General features: G+C 37.0%; 1 protein-coding gene across 1 annotated transcript; it reads left to right on the top strand.

Annotated features, from left to right (window-relative positions):
* Positions 1 to 8,365: 8,365 nt before the first annotated feature.
* Positions 8,366 to 24,278, top strand: LOC150087497 (putative 3',5'-cyclic phosphodiesterase pde-5). The gene is made up of 25 exons (XM_090372507.1): positions 8,366 to 8,594; positions 12,498 to 12,644; positions 12,729 to 12,766; positions 12,850 to 13,011; positions 13,129 to 13,166; positions 13,899 to 14,001; positions 14,174 to 14,267; positions 14,346 to 14,404; positions 14,495 to 14,545; positions 14,834 to 14,892; positions 15,011 to 15,062; positions 15,166 to 15,299; positions 15,542 to 15,634; positions 16,815 to 16,883; positions 18,063 to 18,177; positions 18,266 to 18,405; positions 18,590 to 18,676; positions 18,779 to 18,929; positions 19,119 to 19,274; positions 19,420 to 19,470; positions 20,122 to 20,243; positions 20,343 to 20,454; positions 20,538 to 20,618; positions 23,975 to 24,063; positions 24,184 to 24,278. Exons 1-25 carry the CDS (start codon positions 8,366 to 8,368, stop codon positions 24,236 to 24,238), a joined length of 2,487 nt encoding a protein of 828 aa, XP_090228633.1. The 3' UTR covers positions 24,239 to 24,278.
* Positions 24,279 to 25,109: the final 831 nt, after the last annotated feature.

Here is a 25,109-nt window from a genome sequence, read left to right as displayed (position 1 = left end):
TGTTTCAGCAATAAACCACCTCAATCAGATCACCTCGCAGGTGCCTAGTCTCCAGACTTTGCGATTTGCAGAACTTAAGCCTCTCTTGGTAAGAGGATCCCTTCATTCTCCTCAACAATCTTGTTGCCCTTCTCTGTACACGCTCAAGCAAATCTACATCCTTCCTAAAATGAGGCCTCCAGATCTGTACGCGGTACTGAAGGCATGGCCTGACCATTGCCAGAAACTGATAATCTCCTCCTTTTCCCTGCTAGCAAAATTCCTGTATATCATTGACAATACCCGTGACCTGCTCTGGCAGCCTGTTTGCACTGCTCCGACAACTTCATATCTGACTGCACATTTACTCCCAGGTATTTTTCATTTTTCACCACCCTAATTGCAGTACCATACAGTTGGTACATTCCTCTGGGGTTACTTCTACCCATATGCAGTACTTTGCATTTGTCGAGGTTAAATTTAACTTCGTCACTCTTGTTTTGTATATTTATCAATGATATTGATGAAGATATATCAGGCTTAGCATTGAAGTTTGCATCTGTACAAATTATCTAGATCCTGTTGCAGTAGCACACTGCCATTACTGTCATTAACAACCCTGCCAACCTTTGTATCATCTGCAAACTTCGATGCTAAGCCTGATATACCTTCATCAATATCATTGATAAATATACAGAACAAGAGTGCACCCAACACCGAACCCTGTGGGACTCCACTAATAACATTAGTCCAAGAAGAGCAGCACCCATTGATTTGCGTGAGCCCTATTGCGTGAGCCCTACACCCAAAAACTTAATAATAACATCGCATAAACAGCACTCCTTTTTGCTGACCCATATATAGCGGTTTGTTCGAGATTGGTTCGGGGAACATGAGGAAGACTTCCAGGTATTGGCCTGGCCTCCAAATTCCCCAGACATCAATCCCATTGAGCATCTGTGGTTCGTGTTGGAGCAGCAACTCCGATCTGCGGCGTCTCGACCACGGACCTTACAGGAGTTAAAAGGATCTGCTGGTTACGTGTTGGTACCAGATACTTAAGTTTTGCAAATTACAGTGTCTGGAAACTAGGCACCTGCAAGGTGATTTGATTGAGGTGTATAAAGCCTTGAGCATGCTCAATGCTGATGGAATTCTACATTTTGCTCAGAATAATCACCTGAGAGGGCATAAATTCAAATTGAGGAAAGACAGTTGTAGGATAGATTTGCGGAAGTTTGCCTTTAGCAAGCCGGTGGTTGATAAGAGGCCCAAAATGATTTCTTGCCTAAGGGCTAAAAAACTTAGCAACGCCACTGGTCCGAAGCAAAACATTGCTACTTCGTACGGTGCATTCAATACTTGAAATGTTTAGGTAGATATTAGGCACAAGGTAGCAGGTCTCTTATCCGTGGCGCCATCTTCTTAGGACTACAAGTCCATTTTTGAAGAGGTGTCTTCTCACTGTTACTGCACTTGCTACCACTCCTGTATGTTCTTCCCCTTCTCTTCTCAGCTCAGACGAAGAAGCTTTACGGTTTTTAAAGCATAAGCGCTTCAAAACGCGGTCGGTCCTATTTTGGTGTAGAGACTCGTTTGGGTCCGGTTCCTTTTTCCCTATCAGCAGAACGCGTATTCTGGAGTTTGAAAAGAAATCTACTCACTGTCGACTTATTACAAGAGACTGTATAAGCAATATGACGGGAAGAACGTCCTTCCTCACGTAAAGCAACTCTTTCTTCGTGGCGTCAACTGCACGTAACTCGCCATCCTGACACAAGCAAGGAATGACTGCAACTCTTGCACAGCCTGCTTATATAGCTGAAAGTGACAGCTGATGGAATATTACTTCATCACCTACGCGTGTCTATCTTATCTGATGCAATCTGTAAAAAATATTGGCATATAATTACGATAATTGCAATTTTAAGGGGTGATGCACTTTCTTTGCACACCAGTGTGTTTTTAATGATGAAAATTGAAAATACGAAAATAACTTTTAACGGTACTAAGACATTTATTTATTGTGCTTCACGCTAAAAGAATAATATATAATATACACTGTTATCAAAAGAATTGGATGCGTTGCGTGATATATAAAATGTGAACGAAGTTAATGATGTAGAGGGCAGTATAGTAGCCTTTGGTGATTTCAATATGGCGTACACTCTCTGCTGTATTTCAAGTGAAAGATCATCTTGCGCTAGCCATTGTAAAATTGTAATCGAATCGCATCGAACCATCAGGATGCCACGTGTTGATGTCACCTTACATAATGAAGAAGACGTCTACAGGAAATGGTACTTAAAAAAGCCCAAATAACAGATTCCTAAATTTAAACTAGGGGATCGTCTCATTCTAAGCAGTGGCTCTCATCCTTTTCGTAAAGGATTCTAGGGTAGTTGCAGTCGTGAGGTGTTCACAGTGTCCCAAGTTTTGAAACGAAGGCAACCAGTTGAGTACAGACTCAAAGACAGGGCCGTTTTATGAGCAACAACTACAACGTGTTAATCTCCAGGACGGCTTGCCTGCTGATTTCTTTCTTATTGAAAAGGTACTTAAGGACAGATGGAGAGGAGGCTAGCGTCAATTACTGGTTAATTGGCTAGGATATCCTGCTTCCTATAACTGTTGAGTTCCTGCTAAAGATGTTCTTCTTAACCCTACCAAGTAAAGCGAGCATGGATTTCCATCCCGAGAACACACAGTCTAATTTTACTATTGTTTTGTCCGATGCTATAGCTCTCAATGGCAAGTGGAAAGTCCGTTAGTAGAAATCCTGGTTCCTAATACTTGGAACAATATTTCCGAAGGCTGGACTGAGTTTGCAACTTTACATAAAGGCCCTTCATCCCGGAACACAGAGGTGTACGTATAGGTTTACGCCTTGCGGTCATTGTGCGGCAGGGGGACATATATATGCAGATTTATCCCATAAAGAACAACCCCCGAGATGTATAAACTGTAAGAGGAGGAAGAGGGACAATGCACATTCTGTAAGGGATCCACTCTGTCCACAATATCAGAAGGCAGTTGAACTGGCAAGACTGAAAATTGCTAATGAATAATACACAAATAAACCATCTAAATTACAGTATATCTACCAACAAATACTTCCTAAAAATAATGCGTTGCAGAATGAACTAAGAGCTTCATGTTTACAGGATAAAGTAGACATTTTTGTACAACCTTTTCTACCTGCATCCATATTGCTACCCAATTTTTAGACTTCTACATGGTTTCTTTATATTGCGCTCCAAATGATAATATTGAGGTACCAATGCATCTTTTTTTTTTGAAGAAATTGTAAGCACTTTTCCTAGCAAATACAGTATATTGGTTTCAAATGACTCCAATGCAAAATCTCAACTTTGGTTTAACGAACGCAAGGACGCTAGAGGTTCTGTGTTTGAAGAATTTATATTGATTAACCATTGGAATGTGCATAATCTTTCCAACATGCCAACAACCTTTTGGAACGTTCACGGACAATCTAACATAGACCTTACCCTTTCCTCTCCATGCTTGTCGCAGCATCTGAAAAACTGGACGGTCTGCCCGGATAACTGGGGACTCCACCATGAGAAGACGGGTTATAGATGCAAGGAAGAATTTCCAGAGGCACAGATACTTAACAGAAACAGACGTTACGCGACTAAAAGAAGTCTATTGTCAATTACGTAAGGAATATTTCGAAGCCATTGCGGAAACATGGCAGAATCTAGTGTCCCATACAGGTAATTCTTATCCATGGGCATTAATATACAAAATTTGTAGTGACAAACTCGAAACTCCTGAGATATATAGTTCTGTTTACTCTAACGGAAATCTGACTACTGATTGGCTCTTCACGGTTGAAGCTATTATAGAGAGACTTTTCCTTCATGATCACCCAGAGAAAGACAACCGAACAAGCTCAGATAAGATTCGTTAACGGATCTTACAAGGGATCAAATGACACGGAAATATTTAGTCTAGATGAACTTGCACTTGCAATGTTTAAAATCAATCTGCAAAAATGTCCTGGAATGGACTTAGTTGAAAATGCGGCAATCAAAAGATTTCATCAACATTTTCCACATATATTGTTGAATGTTTTCAACAAATGTTGAAATCTGAGCATCTTTACTAACGCAATGGAAGATTGCGTTAGTAAAGGTAAAGATGCTCAGAAAGCCTGGAAAATTGGCAACGGATCAAAAGGCATATCGCCCAATATCCATTCTAGGAAATCTTGGAAAGCTTTATGAGAGATTATTAGCGCCTAGAGGCAGAAGGTTTTGGCTGCAAGTAGTATGATTTCTAATTCATAATTCGGCTTTAAGAAAGGCTCCTCCACTGAAGATGCCATCAGAAATTTGGTGAATCTATGTAAAACTACAGACAAGAAATACATGATGGTTGTTTTTATTGACTTTCAGGGCCCTTTCGATACACTCTGGTGGGATGGCGCCCTCAGGTCACTTCGAGAGGCAGAATGTGATTATTTACTATATCAGGTTATTAGATCTCATTTTTCAAACAGCAGATAAAAGTCATCTCACAACACTTGGTATTTTCAAAATTCATTTCCAGAGGATGCCCACAAGGCCCGGTCCTTGGGCCTCTCCTCTGGAATTCTGTTTTAGACCAATGGTTACTAAAAGAAAGTCAAATTTGCAATAAAATAGCATATGCCGACGATTTAGTCCTATGCATACTGGACAGGTCAAGATTTTTGCTAGGAACACATGGGAAAGAAATCCTGGATGATTTGCTGGAATGGTCTACAATAAACAAATTAAAAATCTCTGAGACGAAAACTGAAATGATGATCTTCAACAATAAACTGGATTATAACAGACCTCCTAAACTTCATATGAACAATGTCCAAATTCCTTGTTTCTCAAAATAAATATCTTGGTCTCTTAATTGATGGTAAATTTTCTTTTATCCCCCACGTAAAGAACTTAGCTGAAAAGATTAATAAGTTTACTGCCAATGCGATTAAACTGTCAAGAGCTGAATGGGGTATAAAGCACAAAACTTTGGCATTATATTATAAGGCTATATTTTTGTCAATTATAGTATATGCGCCTGCGATATGGCTTCCTAGGGTTACTCACGTCACAGTGAAGGCCTAACTCTTATCATTGAAGAGAAAGATGATATTGGAAACACACAGATGCAGCAGAACAACATCAATCAATGCTTTACAAGTGATCTCAGGTTGTATCCCAATTGACCTTTATGTGGCATACCGATGCATGATTTCTAACTTAAAGAAACGTTTGGCAACTCAAATCCTCGACATTGCAAGTAATCCGGCCATGGACATTCGACAGGAGAAAATTAATCTTTGGACAAAATTCACTGAGAAGTGGAAATACAGATGGCAATCCAGTGAAATAGGACTCGCTACCAGGGCGTTCATTGAAGACGCAACGTTTGCTGTAAATAAGAAAGTTTTGGGATGGTTTTATCCTAGCTAGTCATTAAGGTAACATACCATCGCGAAAAAGAGTTAGAAATATTAAATTCCTAGGTGATGCACTTTCTTTGAACACCAGTGTACACTATGACAGTATCGAGTTCAAAATGTCTGCTCGAGCGTTGGGAGAAATTCAATTTCTAAGGGCCACATTCGAGTAAAGCAAATGTGATGGAAGATTAAACACTATAGGAACGTCAAGAAATCAGATGAGAAGGTACCGTAGTATAGTAAGTAAAACGTTTCTTATTCGAGGTAGTGCAATACATAGGCAGCCCGTTGTGAAGAATGAGTAGATATGGTGCATCTACACCGATATTATATAGTAATGGTTATTATGTTCATGTACATAGTATAAAATATATGAAGGAACTGAAAAATGGGAAAATTATTTTATTGAATATTTTTTATTATAAAAGAAGATCGTTCTCACAAAAAAATATTCAATGGCTTGGTCAATTTTCTCAAGGGAAAAAGCTTTAATTCTTTAATTTTCAAATCCTATTAACTGCGGGAATTCCGGGGTTCCCACCTGTATATATCTAGAGTGACGTGCTTCAATCTCATGACTTATTAGCATTTGCACGTGGCCTTGTGTTGTATCTAATAAAGTGGGTATTGAGTGTATACCCATGTCCAATCTAAAGAGCCATTCTCGAATGCTTATAGGGTAGGAACTGTCTGTATTCTAATAACTAGGTACACTATGCTGTAAAAAGTATTGGGACATCAAAACATAATGTCTTTCAAATAACAATGTCTTGTTGACTAGCTGATGGTAAACTTGCACAACAAACATGAAAAAATTACTTTTTTCGAGAAAAACCCACTTTACACACCGCACAAGTAAACGCTATATCATTCCTCAAATACCACTGCCCTCCCAATGAAGCCCTCTTCTGCTATATGTCCAAAAATATCTCATACCATAAAAAATGACATTGCCTGCTCCATTACACATCCTTTTACACATCATATACAATTTCTATCACCTGATCTCTGAATGATGATCGAAGCACTCAACCAAAATGCAATGTAAGAAGAAAGTTCCACATTTATATTTACAGAACATCACCAGATTTATTAGGTTAATTACTGTCAAAATCATTTCAGTAGATATTAATGTCACGTGTGCCAATTTTATTATTAAAGATGGACAAATCCTTTAGCAATCCAAAAAAAGAATAAATGAACGCAATTCAATTTAACCAGACTCTGATGAAAAAATACTTTGATGCCTGCACGATAATTTTAGTATAACCTTGAACTTTATATATATTAGAACAGTTTCGAGTTCAAAATGTCTGCCCGTGCGTTGGGAGATATTGAAATTCTACAATGGCAGCATTTGAGGAAAGCAAATGTCATGGAAGATTAAAGACGATAGGAACGCCAAGAAATCTGATTGACTGTCACAAAAAGGCTATTGAGATAACAGAAATATTTCTTCTTTATGACATATAAACTTTACTTTTTGCGAACAGCAGCCAAAACATTGGTCACAAGCTGCCAAGAACTTTTAAGAAGTGATTTCATGCGCATGCCTGCTTATCATCCTATAAAACGGTTGTTGTTGTATTAGGGTTTTAGGAGCGTCAGCAACTAAGGCCATATTGCACCATGTATACTGTATAAATTGCGTGTATTCTGAGGTCAAGTTTCTGTTTGCTGGATGAAAAACCAGAGTTTATGGGAGAGAGAAAAAATCATACTAACTTAAGAACCGCGCACTGATGCAAAAAGAGCATATTTGCGCATGTTTACAAACTAATATTGGTCAATGAAGGAAGCTTATCCATTTTTCATGGTTTAAATACAGGGTATTCAAATGCCCTGTATTGAATCTGTCATAATACTTTAGAAAGTTTGACTAACGCGAATGGGAGACCATCAACATCCAATACAGTTTCACGTCACTCAGTTCCAAATTGTATTAAAAATGTTACAACGATATCATTACTTTTTTCTAGCAGTGTACATTTAGGTTAAAGTCTGTCACTTTATTTTTGTTTAAATTAAAATCGCTGAAAGGAATTGAAGACTTTGAAGAGACTAGCATATTGATGGATGTGCTAGAAGAGATGTAGAATTTTTACCTGCACTTGGACAGTGGTCAAAAAGCTGTATGCGATTTGTAACAACAGGTGAAGGCTAAATCGAGGCTAGTTTTTATGACTGCGCTCACAAAACTAACGGATAATTAAGACAAGTTAGTGGAAAGAAAATAGATTCGCGTGTCAGTAAATGGGCCCTCGCTTCGACAATGACGTCACATCTCGGCGTTGCTATGGTTACAGAGCAAAACAGCCTTTCCTTCATCTGTTGCTCGCACTGGTGGGAGTTGCCGAAGGTGGTGGGATGACAAGGTGAAGAGGTAAGAGTGTACAATAATTGTCTGGTGATAGAAGAACCTCAGGTAAGAATGCTCGAGGATTTTAAACTCTGTAGAATTAAACTCCTTTTCTTTCTGAATAGTTGGTATTCTCCTCAATTAATATAAATGCATCCAAATTGCTTTTTTTACAATGTGGCCCATATAGTCGGCTTTATGTGAGACCGTATGTTTTTTGTCATCTGGAAATTGGTTTTTGTCCGGTTAAAAGCAAACTAATCGAAGAATACACGCAGTTACAGACACAATATACTGATGCCTCATAGCCTTAGTTTTGGTGCTTAACACAAACACCCACATAACTCAACTTAATATTGAATAAATGCCCATTAAATGTCTGCTTGTTCCCCTTAATGAAGACGTAAAAAATAAAGTAGGATTGCAATTTTCTTAAATTGTTATTACCTCATCAGATTCTTTCACATTTTTAATTCCCATTGCAATGTCAAGTAATGAGAGCTTTTCACATTTAGGGCTTTTCCTCCAGAGAGGACAGCTTAGGATTTGGAATCTGGGCTGTTGATATGCCACCATCCCGAACCTACAATTCTAATAACCGAAGACTTCCACCAATTCTAAGCACCGCCAGCTATTATTCGCCAAACAAACAATTTCTGCTTCGTTCACCTCATCAACAGGTGACATCTAGTCGTTATCATAGAAACTGCTGCAATCCTAGTAGTGGTCTGCATTCGGTTGGAGGATTATTCACCGACTTGATTCCTACCAGTCCAACAACGCCAAAGTTTAACGGTAAACTTCACGTAATATTTATTATCGTAACTCAACAGTAAGTAGTTAATTAGTTTATTTCTTTTGAAATAAACTAATTAACTACTTAACTCTTTAGTTAAGTAGTTAATTAGTTAAGCATTTTGAACCTATAGATAGAGATTTTAAAACTAACTAGAAATGTTGAAACGTAATTGTCATTTATCTGGAATGGTAAACATATACATTATTATACGCCACAGATATCTTAAGGGGACAAACACTAAGAAAGGGTACAACCACTTTTCTGGATAGAAGCTCTCTTCAGACATAACAATCAGAGGTCCACCCTTGAAGAAGGGTCCTAGTAGCTTGTCAAAGTACCGTTGGAAAATTTCACGATAACTCTCTTGAATTCCTTTCATAATGAACTCGTATCGGATAGTCCACAGTTTTTTTACCAGTTAATACACTGATCAACAAAATTAACAGAACAAAATGTTTTCATGAATATTTTGTTGTGAACAGGATCATCTGATATAATAGACATCTTCGCATGCAAATTCCGAGTATCCTATGGCCATCTACTTGTCTTATAGAACCGCACATTATGCAAATTATTCGTGTCTATAAAAACACTGGTTGAGACACATCATTCCTGTTTTTGGGCTTGCTGAGTGGGAAAGCTACAACTCCAGTACTCAGGATGGCAAGTCATCGTCGGTTAGATGATTCTTTGAGATGGTGACAATTGGAGGACTTGAAGCCGCGCATTCGCAGGCAGAGGTGCACGATGGCTTAATGTGTCAAGGAGTGTCGTCTCGGCATTATGGGTACAGATTCAGGAGACAGGAACATGAAAAGCAAGACCAGGTCCCCCGAGGATTACGTCAGCCAGAACAGACCGCTATCTGGCTCTATCAGCAAGACGGAACCTAAGGTGTCCTGTCATCAGCTGTCTCTTGAGGTTGCCGCAGCCACAGGCGCAAACATTTACAGCCGAACTGTGTTAGGAATGCTCAATTCAAGTGGACCCTATGCAAGGAAGCCTGTGGTCTGTATCCAATAAACTCCAAACCACCGCATTGACTGGTGCAATGAGCATGTGACTTGGAGCCCTGAAAAATGGGGCGCAGTTGTTTGATGAGTCCTGTTTTAGCCTACAAACAGATTCTATACGTTATTTCACCTGGGGACAAGGAGGAATGTTGTGCCATCCTTCCAACATCACAGAAGGGGACACTTATGGTGGAGGCGGGGTTCTCGTGTGCGGACGGGATAATGGCCGCATCCTCTTCATGTTTTTGACAGGAATACCGTAACTGCGCAGAGGAACCGAGAACAGATCCTCGAACCCTGTGTGAGACTTTTGAGAGGTGCGGTTTGGTCACATTTTCTTTTCATGCATGAAAACGCCACTGCACATAGAGTTCCCTTGGTGGAGGAATATCTTGAAACTGAAGATATCCAACAACTGCCGTGGCCAGCACGATTACAGACTTAACTCCGATCGAACATATGCGGGACATATTCGCATTGCACGCTGCCAGCCAACTCCTTGATGAATTGATGAGCTAAGGTCTGCACCGGTTGAAGAATGGAATTTGTTGCCACAGAATCTTGTAGACGCCATTATATCGAGCATGGTTCACAGCTTTCAGACCTGTTTATCCATCGGAGGGGGATCAGTACGGCTTATGATCCCATCGGAGGGGATCATATGCCGTACTGATCCCCTCCGACCATATTGTATCGATTTCTGTAAAGTGACCTCTTTGGTAATTCTTATACAACCCTTATAAATACCCGTTATAACTGTTCGATATTTCTCGTTGTCTCCTCATTTCATCGTTACTCAATGGTACACAACTATACCAAATTTTGTTCTTCTTTATTGCAAGCTTCACGCGTAATACCACGTTATCTACATGTTCTGATAATTTTGTCGAGCAGTGTAAAAACAAAGAAATGCTTCAATCCACTACGGTTCCTCCCTTGACGCTTTCTGTTTCTTTTGACCACAGAAATCTCTTTGGACGCTACTCATGTGATGATGTTATTGTCACTACCCGTTGTTGGTTCGTGCATTGTCAATTTTTTGATGCAGTTTCGGTCATTGGTAATTTAATCCTAATACGGTGTCGCTATTTGAATTGCAATGCAGTGCCACCCTGACAGTTATTACATTAGAGAAGGAAAGTGCTCTTCAAGACTTTCTTTGGTGGAACGATGTTTATGATTTCTGGCTTTTCACACCGTGCGGAAATAGTATGGTTTCGAATTCAGTAAATCAGAGAGGGATTTTAAACCTTTCTTCATTCAGTGTGTGTGTCGGTTAGGACAAGGGTTACAAGGATTCGTCCTCAAGTGACTTCACCCCGCCCAAAAAGAAAGAAACACTTCAGATGTTTATATTTAGCTTAATGAAATACTGAGGACACTCATGGTGACGCTTTGTAAGAAGAACTTGTACAACAAACAGATGTAAGCCTAATTATTAATGGACGACTATGCCTTCACTGGGACATATTTTTGTCTTCGCGGGTAGTACAGTAGGTGGGAATGACCCGGGCTCGAATCTCATTAATGAGACGGGGAACTTTAATGGGCTTTTATCACTCAGGCGAGGATGACAAGTTCTCCCACTAGGAAATTCAAGTTTTTCGCCAACAAAATAGACAACCGACCAGAGAACACACGAGGTTTAAAGGCATGGTTATGCCTGTAATGATGATGAGGCCATTTTATCTGTGTGTATAATGTCTTAAAATTGCGTGTGTTCTCTGGTCGGTTTGCCTATTTATAATACGTAACGTCAGAAACTTTACCTGATATAGCTGCCAAACATGTGGCTGTAACTTTACAGCTTATTAAAAGTTTTTCCCTGGATATGTACGGGTTTTATCTTCTTATGCAATGGAATCCAGTACAAGAGGCCCATTTATTTTCTTTATAGTTTATTATCAGTGTTATTGGTCACTCTGATACTTAATGAAATCACTTTGTTTTTAATTATCGAAAGCATTGAGCTGTTTTTTTTTTTTTTTTTATTAACCTTTCAGGTTCTGGAAGAAATCGAAGGGCCACATCAGACAGCAGCATGAGAAGAACTTGCCACGATGGAGTTAATCGTTCTGGTGCGTTGATTAAGAAAGTCTCATATAAAAGATTAATAAATACGTTTTTATAATGCTCTGGTAGCACAAAATATTGTTCTGTTCAAAGCTGAAAAATTAAAATAATTATTAACGAACAGATATTTTGTCATTATATAAATTATATATTATTTATTTTACTATATTTTTATCATATGTGATTTATTATCTACTAATTATGTCATTTCTGCATTGAGAAACTGATGAATCAATCTACAACAGTACTAACGTGGTTGTCTCCGTGGATGAAATTCAGACTAGCACCGGCCCTAAGTAACATTTGGATTACTTCCACTGCAGTTATCAGACAATGACGCGCATAAATACCCTTCCCCTTGCAGCTTCTATCCATGGTGGCATTTATAGTTTAGTGTATGATCACAGGAAAGACGGGATTCATCATATAAAGATCGTTTCAGTAAGCCTCCTTTTATCTTAGGAGTTGAAGGAAAATCGATGTTAAATACTGTCTTACGAGACCTCCTATCGCTGAGCTAATTCCCCGAAAACAGGCCTCAGTGTCGATCGAAGACTGCTACTGTAGACATGTGTTTCTGTTGCTGCAACTCTGGCATGCGTGCTAATATACAGCATGAAAGTCTTGGAGAGCCCGGGCTTAGTGAAAGGTCATGGAAGACAAGTTCATTAATCACAAGAAGATCCCATCAGCACATATTCTGAACTTCTCTTGTTCCAGATTCGTTTATTAATGTTTCAAACTATGGAGTGTTTTTGGGAGTTAGCTGAATTGTAACCTCTCATTTACAATTGTTTATTAATTCAACTACAGGTATGCGTTCCAGACAGGTAGCAGACTTTTTACAAAATCACCAGGAGTTTTTGGAAGAATATGTGATGGCCAATGTCCAGATGGATCTGCTGGAAAGATGGATGATTCGCAAGACTCAAAGGATTTGCCAGACATCGTCAGAAAATGGTAAGTTTCTGTGGTTACTGCCATTTTCAAAAAGATACCATATAATTAAATATTTAATGTGATTGAACGCATTTTACTTCCCAGAATGCACCCAGCAGAAGTCCAATATTCAAAGGTGGAAGGTGAGTTGAAATTAATAATATTAAAGTTGATTTTAAGTATGGCTTTAATGAAAGTTAACTGACCGTCTGTTTGGAATTTCCAGATATCCCTCCATGCTGACAAGCGTCAGATGCTTCAAGACCTTACCAATACTTTGTACTTGCGTCCCAGTAAGGCCCACGTGTTGTCTGAACTATCTCGTACTGTAGCTTCAGCTGTTAATGCTGATTCTTGGAATCTCTATCTGTACGATAAAGACACGGAGGTAAATACACGCTTTGGTTAACTACTGTTGTATGCCAAACTTTGAATAGTTAACAATTAATTTTTGAATATTAGTCATAATACAAATGATAAACTGGAATAATAATTATTTTTTTAGGAAATATTCACATTTGGACAAGATGATAGCAGACCAGAGTAAGGGATTATTTTAAAAATATTTTTATCCTCTTCTAACACTAATGTAATTCGCTACGTATCTCAATAATTATTAAGATATATTTGTATATAATATATTAATTAATAAACTAATACAAATTTATTAAATTAATATTAACACTTATTTGTCTAGCAGCAGACAACACTAGTGTCCTCTAGTAGGCTATGCAGCAGACGAAATATGACGTAATATTTTATATTTATATGATAGAAATATTTTTTATCATTTTTTAACATTAAATAGAATTCGCTACGTATCTCAATAATTATTCAGCTATATTTATATATAATATTTTAATTAATAAACTAATACAAATATTATTAAATTAATATTAACAGAATTATTTGTCTAGCAGCAGACCACACTAGCGTCCTCTAGTAGTCTATGAAGCAAATTAAACATTATGTAATATTTTGCATCACACTGACTTGACGTTGCTAGGCAACTATCTGAGATCATGTGATCACTTAAGCCTTGATGAGGAATTATACTGTTAAAAATGTTTTAGAAATATTTTTAATGTTTGGAATTCTTCTTTAGGATTTAATATTTAGAATATTATCAATTCTAAACATTAAATTTTTTCAGTGTTTAGAAATATTTTTAAAATACATTTTAAATATTTTAAAAATGGATTTCCTTTTTTGTGCTTTTTTTAGAGATGAAATAAGTTAATTTTCATAAAATTTTCTGTCTATCAATCTCTATAGTTCAGAATCAAATATTGAGTCATTTCCGGTAGAAGATGGAAGTACTGTAGCTGCATATGTTGCAAAAACGAAGGAGATAGTCAGAATTACAGCAAGAGACGCGGTAGGTTTGCTAATAAAAAGTATCTATTTAAGTCGAATTTAATAACATAAAATAATTATTAATTACCAATATTAATATCAATAATTATTATTTAACGATAATTAATAGTTAATTATTAATAATGAATTTTAATCAGTGACTTTAAAACAAAAATATTTTCAAATTATTTTAGGAATCGCGATTTCCTGATGAGTTTGCAGCTTCAGAAAACCTTGAGGGATCCTTCCTTTGCCAGCCAATACTTCTTCCCGATGGAGAACTATCAGGCAAGTTATTGAAAAATATTCTTTTCATTTTAAACTTCTTACAATTTTCTTTAAACAATTTTTTTGTTCTTTCAACAGGTATCCTGCAACTTTATAGAAAAGACGACGAAAGAGAATTTTTTGAAGGAGATGAAGAGGTAATAGATTCTCTTAACCATTTCTTAATTCTCTTTAAAGTACTATTTTGTATTAAAATTAAATTTACGTTCTTGTTTTTTTCTTTTTAGATTGTCAACAGTTATTTGGTATGGGGAGGAATAGCACTGCACTACGCTGAGGTCAGTTATTCTTAAACATTTTTTTTTTTTAATAAAAATTGTGCAAAAATCATTTATAATTTTTAAAAAAATCTTACCGAGAAGGTAAAAATTATAGTTTAATAAATAAATAAAATAAGAATAAAAAGTTCTTAGGTGATCAAGTTCAATCATTAGTGTGTTATAATTAATATTTGAACAAGCTGATTGATAATCAAATAATAAACAAAATTAATAATAAACCATTAGTTTAATCTTCAACGTTCCACTTACTGTTAATAGATGGCGCCACTATTTATTTCTCCATAGCTATATACCAGCATGTTAAGACAACGCAAGTTACATGGATTCTTACTCAATGTTGTGAAGTAAGTCTAAAATACTTGTCATAAAATATAATTTATACTATTAGATATGTTTATATGCAACTATAATTTGTGATAAACATTGCGCGTTATATTACGTCATACAGTATTTTTTTTCTAGATCTATATTTCAAGATATGGTTAGCATGGATTCAGTTATTGTAAAGATTATGGTAAGTATAAGTTTATATTTATTTTTAATAATTTTAAAGCTAGAGAGAGAGAGATGGAGAGAAGGGAAACTTAAAACATTACCGATATTTAACATCTTTCTAGACTTTTGCACAGAAACTGGTGAATGCTGATCGAGCATCTCTATTTTTGGTGGACAGTCGGTCAAAGGAGTTATATGCAAGAATATTTGATGTCAGTGGAACAGATGATCAGCTGGACACCCCCTTGGAAATAAGGTAGGAAAACCACAATGCGAGTTTTCTAGTTAGCGAAAAATTAGCGTCATAAAAAAAGAATCTGATATATCCCCAAAAACTTACCAAAACCCTCAGGTGGAATCAATTATCTTCTACAAATATGCATACATATGCAGCCACGAAGAAACACCTAAGAACCATCTCTTTCGATGGATATTTCATTTTTATGAATGTATTCTAGTCTAAGCGTTTTTTAATTAATATTTTTTTCTGTTTTTCAGGTTCCCAATTGGGACTGGAATAGCAGGATATGTAGCCCTCACTGGAGAGTCCTTGAATATTCCTGATGTGTATAATGACGACAGGTTTAACAGGTAATTTTGATCATCATATTATAGTACGATATTGAGAAGTATATTTGGGGAGTTTGATGAGTATCTATGAAATAAGAATATGATCTTCATATTATTTGGATAATGGAGGCTTATTCAAATCGAATGATGGTAGACATACATCTCATGTTTGGACTTTCTAGATGCAATGCAGCAGAGGCAAGACGTCTGTATGCAGAAAACTTCCATAATCGTCATGTATCAAATAACAATACCTTTTGGAGACCGTTCCAATTCATGAATGCCTTGCGGAAATTGGTTCATTCAGAAAACAAGTTTCAGATGGTGCCCATCAACACCAGGACAGCAAATTCAACAGACACCTGGAACTTCTGAGCGGGTGAGAAGATCTATGAGGCGTTTGTAGGCTTGTATCAGGCGCACGTTGGTGATTTGAGCATTTCCTGTAAACATAAGCACATAGTTGCTGGAACACAAAAATGACTGCAACTCGGAAACAAGTTTACATGAACTTGTTTTTAGGTCCTAAATCCATCTCTAAAGTAGGTCCTAGATGTTACGATACACACTGTATATATTCATATTTATAATGTATTTTATGGTTTATAAGACACTTTTTCTTCGTGACAAAGGAGCTATAAATTCCCGTTAGGACAGCACTGAAATCCTTATGGTTTTTCAGTATTTATATACATCTTGAAGTGAGCTCAGTACATGAATTAAGATTTTAATTTTTTTAAATTGAGTGTGTTCTGAGGTCGATTTTCTGTTTTTTGGACGAAAAACTTAAGTTGCCCGGAGAAAAAAATCATGCTACCCTCTCTGAGACCGACTAACTCAGCCACGTTGTGAAAAAGGCCCATAAAAATTCCTCCCGTCATCGATGGGACTCGAACGCAGGTCTTTTCCACCTGGTGTTGGGAGTATTGCTATCCTACCTGGAAGAAACTGGGAGGATTGCTATCCTACCAACTGCGCAACCCACGAGAGCCATAACGGAGAAAGGTGTACTAAGTCATTAATTATCTTTCTAACATTCTATTATCTAGGAATTTTTAAAAAATTCCTAGATAATAGAATGAAAATGGGAACGTTACTTCTTAAAATAATATAATTAAAACTATAAGATTTTTTAGCTAAATATCTAACTATTTTGGCTTTCCTGTATTTCATTTTGCTTTTCTGGTTGAATTCCACGCAGATCCATTGATCAACAGACTGGTTACACCACCCGGACACTTTTGTGCATGCCAATTTTCATCAGAGGAAAGTAAGTAAATCTTAAAAACAGTACTGTCATTAAGAAAAAGATCTGTGCAGTGGGGAGGGATGAAGAAACCTTTCGGTTTCTTCATCCCTCCCCGAATATCCATTGGTGCTAGATCTGCTGAATATGGTGGACAGTCCAGGATTTCATAGCCGCACTCGTCCAGTGGAGCTATGGCAATGACAAATTCAATTTAGGCAGAGAAAGAAAGAAAGTGGGGAGGGATGAAGAAAGCGAAAGGTTTCTTCATCCCTCCCCACTGCACAGATCTTAACATTTACTTAATTTTTAAAAATTTGTTCTGTAAAAATGAAATGCTATGTTAAAAATGTATAAATTTGCACACCAGTGCTAACTTTTAAAAAAATAAGTATTAAAATTAAAAACATACACTCATTGGCGAAAAAATCAGAAACCAGTAACGTGCCACACTTTGCTTATAATGTATTCAAAAAATTCTGTCAGTTGAGAAAGGGACACGAGTTCCGAAAGCTTCTGGAAATATTTTATTTTATTTTATTTTATACTGGGTATACTTTAAATAAATATCTGTTAAACTATGGACCCCAGTACTCCAGGCCCATTTGTCACTAAATCAGAAACCTTTATTCAATATCTTGTAGTGCCACCTTTACATTTGTATATATGTATTTTTTTTTTTTTTTTTGGTCCATCAAATCTCAGTTTCAGATTTGATGGATCAAATTTCAAATTCTTCAACTCCCGACGCATAATTCGGGAGTTTAAGATGGAGGGGGGGGCGGTCTTTCTCTGCCTAAATTGAATTTGTCATTGCCATGGCTCCACTGGACGAGTGCGGCTTTGAAATCTTGGACTGTCCACCATATTCAGCAGATCTAGCACCAATGGATATTCAACTATTTCCTAATAGAAACAATACCTGGGTGGCACCATCTCCCAATATGAGATATTTTTATTCTTTTTTTTCAGAAAAGTTAGTTTTCTTTGTAAGTGTAAAAATTGATCATTTGTAACTTTTAATTAAATAAAATTTAAAATAATTTATTAAATTTTAAAATTAAATAGTATAACTGTTAAAAACGTTAATAATTATTTAATATATTTTTAAAAAATAAAGTTCACACAAGATGAAACAAAACATTGTTCTGCTTAATTTTGGTTTAATTAACTATAGATCTAATTAAATATTTAATCGAACAGCGTGATTGGAGTGGTACAGATGGTCAACAAAATTAGTGGATGCTTCACAAAGACAGATGAGGAGTCTTTTTCTATTTTTGCGATATATTGTGGATTAGCTCTTCATCATGCTAAGGTAAGTGGGGATGTTTCTCTGAGCTTTACTGAGGTTCCTTCATCCACATAGTTATTTTCCATTGGTGACTGGTTTATATATTGGACAGCTTTATGAAAAAATCCGAAGATCGGAGCAGAAATACAAAGTTGCTCTGGAGGTTCTTGCTTACCACAACACCTGCACAGAGGAAGAGGTTAAAATTGTAGAAGGAGTAGAATTGTCTATCAGCCCAGAGATATTGATGGAGTAAGTGTCACATTATTAATATTCAAATGAATAGTTTGTTTCTTTCTATCGCAAATTATTTTGATGATTTGCGCAAGTGAACTCCGGTCAAAACTGATGAGAGTTCACTTGCGTTAAAATCTTTAAAGCACTCCTTGTATCTGTTGATAAAAAGTCTAAACTTTCTCTTTCCCTTTTCCATCAGCTTCCGCTATGCCACGTATGATCTTTGTGTCGATGAGAAAATTGTTGCAGCAATGTATATGTTTCAAGATCTATTTGGGACAAAAAGGTATTTTCATAAACATGCCCGCTTAAAGTGAGATTTTGATTAGATTATTAACAGGATATAGAAGGGTAGCAATAATTAGTCACTTTTCTCAACGTCCTTTAGGTTTGACCAGGAATGTCTTAAAAGATTCATCCTTACCGTCCGAAAGAACTACCGACGAGTACCTTACCACAACTGGACCCATGGATTCAGTGTGGCTAATGCTGTTTATGCTATCATTAAAAATGTCAAAGACATTTTTCGACCACTGGAAGTAAGTTCCCAATAATATTTAATCCAAAAGGATGTTCCATCACTGATAAAAGCAAGTGTAAAGTTTTAAAGTACATTTAAATTTAATTGCAATTTTAAATTAATTATTTAATTATGTTGAAGTATTCTGTTTATGATGTATAATTTTAGTAAAAACAAGCTTATTAATTTATTTTCTTCGTTATTTTAGGAGCTTTCTTTATTCGTTGCTTGTCTTTGCCATGATTTGGACCATCGAGGGAAAACTAATAAATTTTTAGTGAACTCTGCTGCCCCCCTGGCTGCTATTTATAGCACTTCTACACTGGAACATCATCATTTCAACATGACTGTATCCATCTTGCAGGTGCAGATATTAAAAATAATAAAATTAATATTGATTTTTAACATACGTGTATTGAAAGTTTAAAATAATTTTATTATAATTTAATAGAAGAAAAATTAAACGAGTTCTGTTATTTCGATTAAAGTAAACTTTGTTTATTTTTCAGCAAGAAGGCCACAACATTTTTAAGAACTTATCTTCAGAAGAATATAAAGAGGTAATAACAAGATATGTAGTATACGAATTTGAAAATACAGTACTCTAAATTATTTTGTTGAAATTAACGCAAGATGTCGCTGATGTCACTTCGAAGAAAGCGACATCTACAAAGAAATATGTATAAAATAAATAATTTGAAAAATACTAGAAAGTAACTGAAATTAACACCTAGGCTAATATAAATTCGAATAAGAGCCATCGCAAGATGTCACTGTTCCTTCACCTCGAAGACAGCGACATCTACGAAGAAATATCTATTAATAAACAATTGTGAAAAACTAGATTGCTGCACACGTTGGCTAATATAAATTCGAATAAGAGCTCTCGCAAGATGTCACTGTGCTTTCACCTCGAAGGGAGCGACATCTACAAAGAAAGATCTTCATAAAATATTTAGAATTTTCATAATAATTCTCTTCTTATACCAAATGTATATTTAATGGTTAATTTAAAACTGCATTTTACTATTTTTTTTTCATTTCTTTTAATTGAAATCAAACAATGATCTCTAATAATACACTGTTTATTTAGTTTAAATATATCTCCGAATAAAATGAGGTGTTCTCCTTAAATTCTGAATAGATTTACAGTAATTATTTCAAACATTATTAATGTATTTATAAAAAAAAAAAAAAATACGCTTTTTCAGGTGCTAGGCAACGTAAAGCACTGTATCCTGGCAACGGATCTAGCTTTGTTCTTTCCTAATAAAGCAAAAATGGCAGCTATTTTGGATGAAGATAGCTTTAACTGGGAAAACAATGGTCATAGGTAAGTAATGCTCTTATCCAGTTCTGCAGAACAGTAATTTGAACCCAGCTTATAACCATACTGTGGTTTCTTTCCCTTTCTGTTTTCGTTCTCTTTTAGATTGCTTCTGGAAGCCATTACAATGACAGCATGTGACCTTTGTGCTAGTACAAAACCATGGGAGTACCAAACCGCAACTGTTTCTGTGATCTTTGAAGAGTTCTACGATGAGGTAAGTGAAATATTTGGTGTTCAGGTGTAACCATATAGAGAATTTTAACGGTGGGTAGTTACGAAGGTCTTTCTCTAATTTAGGGCGATGCAGAGAAGGCCCAAGGCAGGCAACCCATTCCAATGATGGATCGCATGTGTACAGACGAACAGCCAGCATCTCAGGTGAGGATCGAGTTTTTTTATTAATGAGTGTGGTTTTCTAATATAGTGATTCTCGATTCGATGTGTTTGTTATGACATCATTATCACTAATCACAGTGTCCCAAGGCGGAGCTCAACGTCAGTTCACTCCGCCTTGGTACACTGTGATGATCACAGAACTCTGTAAAGGCTAGAAATGTGTTTAGTGTTATTTTTGTGTAGTGTGTGTTATTTAGTTGTTTCTGGCCATTTTGTCACCAGGAAGGCATTTTACTATCACCTGGAAAGGCTGCCCAGTATCGCATGCACAGTTTTGGCCTACCCCGGGAAGGTAGGCCACAACTGCGCATATAGTGTGGCCAACCTCAACGCTCAAGCATTGAACGTCCAAAGCGAATTTAGAATCATTCAAAAGAACCCCGTGCCAGCAAGCCGGCATCAGCGCACACATATACAGGGTGTTTCAGTTAAACGTTTCAGAACTTCTAAGAGGGGTAGGGTACATCCTGACAACTCGAAATCATATACCAATGGGCAGAATCGAAAATTCCGAGCTTTAGTGCAGGGAATCTTAATTTCGCACAAGAACGCCAAGTTAGTAGGATGGATGATTACACGAACGCAGAGTTAGCCGAAATGCATTTGGCGTACGGGGCTGCAAATTGTAGTGGGCCAGCCGCACAGCGTTTGTACGCGGAACGATATCCGACGAGGCGTATTCCCAGTCATAATTTCTTTGCAAGACTGCACCAGAGGTTAGCTGAGAGAGATTCATTTGAAAGAGCTGACAGGGACAGGGTAAGAACAGCACGGACTCCAGCCGTCGAACAGAATGTGCTGCAGCATGTACAGGGGAATCCAAGAACGAGTACACTAAGTCTAGCAAACGCAGTCGGGGTTTCCCATTGCAGCGTCTGGAGGATTCTCCGAGAACAAGACATGCATCCGTTTCACGTGCAGCGTGTCCAGACATAGCAACCGGAGGATTATGCACCTCGTATTGCTTTCGCACAGTGGTACCTTGGAAAATGTGCTACAAATCCCCTTTTTCCTGCTGAAGTGTTGTTTTCCGATGAGGCATCCTTCACAAGGCAAGGAATTTTCAACACGCATAACGACCATATCTGGGCGGTCGAGAACCCGCATGCAATACGACGTCGTGCAGCACAGATTCGATTTTCGGTCAATGTATGGGCCGGTATTATGGGAGATCACCTCATCGGACCTTACCTGTTACCGTGTCGTCTAACCGGACCTATCTACTTGATCTTTCTGCAGCAAGTATTGCCACAACTTTTGAGAGATGAACAGATTTCTGCATCGACGCAACAGACAATGTGGTTCCAACACGATGGAGCCCCTGCCCATTATAGCGGAGATGTTCGTAACTACCTGGATGTCACATTTGGTCAACAGTGGATCGGACGTGGTGGTCCCGTGCGTTGGCCTGCTCGGTCACCCGACCTATCATGTCTTGATTTTTATTTCTGGGGTCATATGAAATCGCTAGTTTATGACACCCCTGTTGACAATGCTGAGGAGCTGGTTGCAAGAATCGCAGTAGCTGCCGAAGAAATTCGAAATTCGCCTGGAGTATTCCAGAATGTTCGGATGTCCATGCGTCGGAGATGTGAGGCGTTCATTGTAGCCCGTGGAAGAAACTTCGAACACTTACTTTAATCCATGTACCTTTTGCTTCTTTTCGTGTATTATTAAAACGATTTCTCACTTACGGTCTCTTTTCTTTATAGTGCTTCTGTGTACAACACCGCTTCAGGAAAGCATTTCCGACCCCACATTGCTATATGATTTCGAGTTGTCAGGATGTACCCTACCCCTCTTAGAAGTTCTGAAACGTTTAACTGAAACACCCTGTATAAACACACGCGGGCACACACAATCATTCACTTTCACCCAGGAGACAGGACAGCAGAAGACGAAGAGAAAAAAAAAAGAAGAAAATAGCCTAAAGAAAAAAAAAGTGAAGTATGACAAAGGATACTGCTAGATCATGTCTTATCTAGTGCTACCCAAAGTAGTCCACAAGAGAAAAAGTTTTCAGTTAAACAGCAGCAGCAGTAAAGTTATCCAAAACACAAGATCACCAAGGCAGGAATATGTTCTAGATGTAAATCTGTTAATCTGGAGTGGTATCAAAAGTCACTGGTTGATGACGGTTTCATTGTGCAGAGGGAGAAGTGAGCTTCGGTGAGCCTTACGAGTAACAAGGGATGATCCAAAAAATGTAACATCTGTTAAAACCTTCTTCGCGTGTTCTTGAAAAAACTACCAATATTTTGTACATTACGTCATCAGGACGATAGACGAATTTCATTGCTTGCATTTACATTGCGGTTGAAAGTCGTCCTGCGATTAAAAGGACCATTGCAGAAGATTTGAAGAACCTGTAAATTATTGATAGATATGGGTAGCTGAGGCACAATATGGCCTTGTGCCATTAAACAACAACCATATCCTCGCATCCAGGAGACAATTTTGGACCTGTCACCTTAAGGACTGATCTTATGTCCTCATAAATAGAGCATTCAAAAAGGATGTGAGGAGAGTCTTCCGGTAGTCCACATCGACAGGAGGCTGTATTCGAAAATTCTAAATTGGTAAACTTTTGCGTTAAGCGAACCGTATTCAGTTAGTACGTAGGAGGTAAACAGTGAGGGTGAAAACCATTTTCTGATGGAAATACGCCAGGAACGAATTTTTTGGTAATGGCTCCTTTTTCTGTAGAATTCCATCTATTCTGTCAAATGTTGAGTAATAAATTCCAGCATCAGGTTCGTTCAATTTTGGGATCAGCCTGAGGATTAACAATGATTCGCTGAAATTCGGTAGAAATGCCTCTGCGGATGTAAAAATAAAGAGCTGGAGTTACAATTCGGCGAACGTGAAGAAGGTCAAGGGAAAAACAACATTGAACAGTGAATAACTTAGTTTCTACAGTTTGACCGTATTTATTTTATTTTTTGGAGGTGGTGTATAAATTCATCATGCGAATAGTAAGCCAAATAATGCAAACCAGTCAGGGCAAACCAATCTTGAGTAGAATATATTGGAAACACAATTAAACATTTATGTATCAAAAAATGAACATTGAGATATGTTCTTAATAATCTGATTTGTGGGGAAGATGAAACAGACAGATTCCTAATAAAGATACGTTACGATATTTGTGTTATGCACCATTATGAAGAATAATCAGGTTGTTATCGGTATTCAGAGTGAAAGATTAAAGTATTTATAAAAAGCTAAGCCATAAAACTGAAAGACAGAGAGGAGTATTTTGATTATAGCAATTGAAAATATCTTTGTAGACAAGATAAGAGGTGAGGTAAAATCCTAAGATATCTTTAATTTTCTAGGTTGGCTTCCTCAATGGTATTTGCGTCCCTTGTTATCAGTTGTTAGTCAGACTGATACCAGAAACTCAGCCAATGTTAGACGGCTGTTTGTAAGTTTTCTTTAAGCCTCCATTTTAAAGGAAAATATTTTAACTTTTTTTTAAAGGCCTTGTATCATATATGTCTCATTTTAGACGTCAAATTTCTCAACAGATTTTATAATCTTTTAGGATGAACCTTGAGAAATGGCAGAAGCTGAGGGACAATGAAGATTCGTCTCTATAGCACAGAAAGGTTAAAGTCCCTTGGAATCAGAACAACCAAATAGGAGGGAATGTCCCAAAAAGTTCCAAAATTTAGACGAAAACCACTTATAGAGTATTTTGAATCAAAAAACACATGGAACAGTGTCCTTAATAGAAAGCAATATTCCAAAGATTTTATTCATTATTCTAGCTACAGTCTTGCACAACAGCTGCAAAAAGAAAAGCAGACTGTGAATAGGGGATGTAAAACATAATTTACTATAAATTAAATGAAGTTTTTTTTTCAGATAGAAGAACTGATTAATTGTATTTTCAGATGTAACGATTGGTGTACTAGCAAAGAATTTTAACCAGCAGGTTTCCTGCTAAGAGTATTTTATGTAAGGATTTATTTCACCTTGTTCAAAATAAATGCAATTGGCGATATTTTTGGAGTGTAATTTTATCTATGAATATGACCAAAATAAATGCAAACAAGACTTTAAAGTCTGATAGAATTTTTAATGCAATATACTCATGAATACTTGTGAAGCCATTCAAATTAAGTACAAGTGATTTATATCCATCTGGATTCTTTCTTTTCAAAATGAAGTAACTGAATGACGTTTCGTATCTATCTTCCCTGTCTTCATCGTTTTTCGCTTTGCGTATTTGATTTTCTTTTTTGTCCTTCTTTGACGTCTTTCTAGCCAGTATTTCAATCCCAGAACGACAATTTCCAGAAACTCATATGCATTGAGCAAAGACATTCCCAGCCAGACTCCACTGTAGCCTCCTAAGATGCTAAACACTTCCATGGTCTAAGGAAATAAATAAATAAACATTAATAGCATGTAACAGTAAACAACAAATGGTATTTAATATGTGGTCGGATTGGGTTTAATGTATAC

The sequence above is a fragment of the Mastigoproctus giganteus genome, chromosome 4 (assembly GCF_048544385.1).
Source record: "Mastigoproctus giganteus isolate SK-2022 chromosome 4, ASM4854438v1, whole genome shotgun sequence".
NCBI classification, from domain to species: Eukaryota; Metazoa; Arthropoda; class Arachnida; order Uropygi; family Thelyphonidae; genus Mastigoproctus; species Mastigoproctus giganteus.
This window is presented reverse-complemented; position numbering and strand designations above follow the sequence as displayed.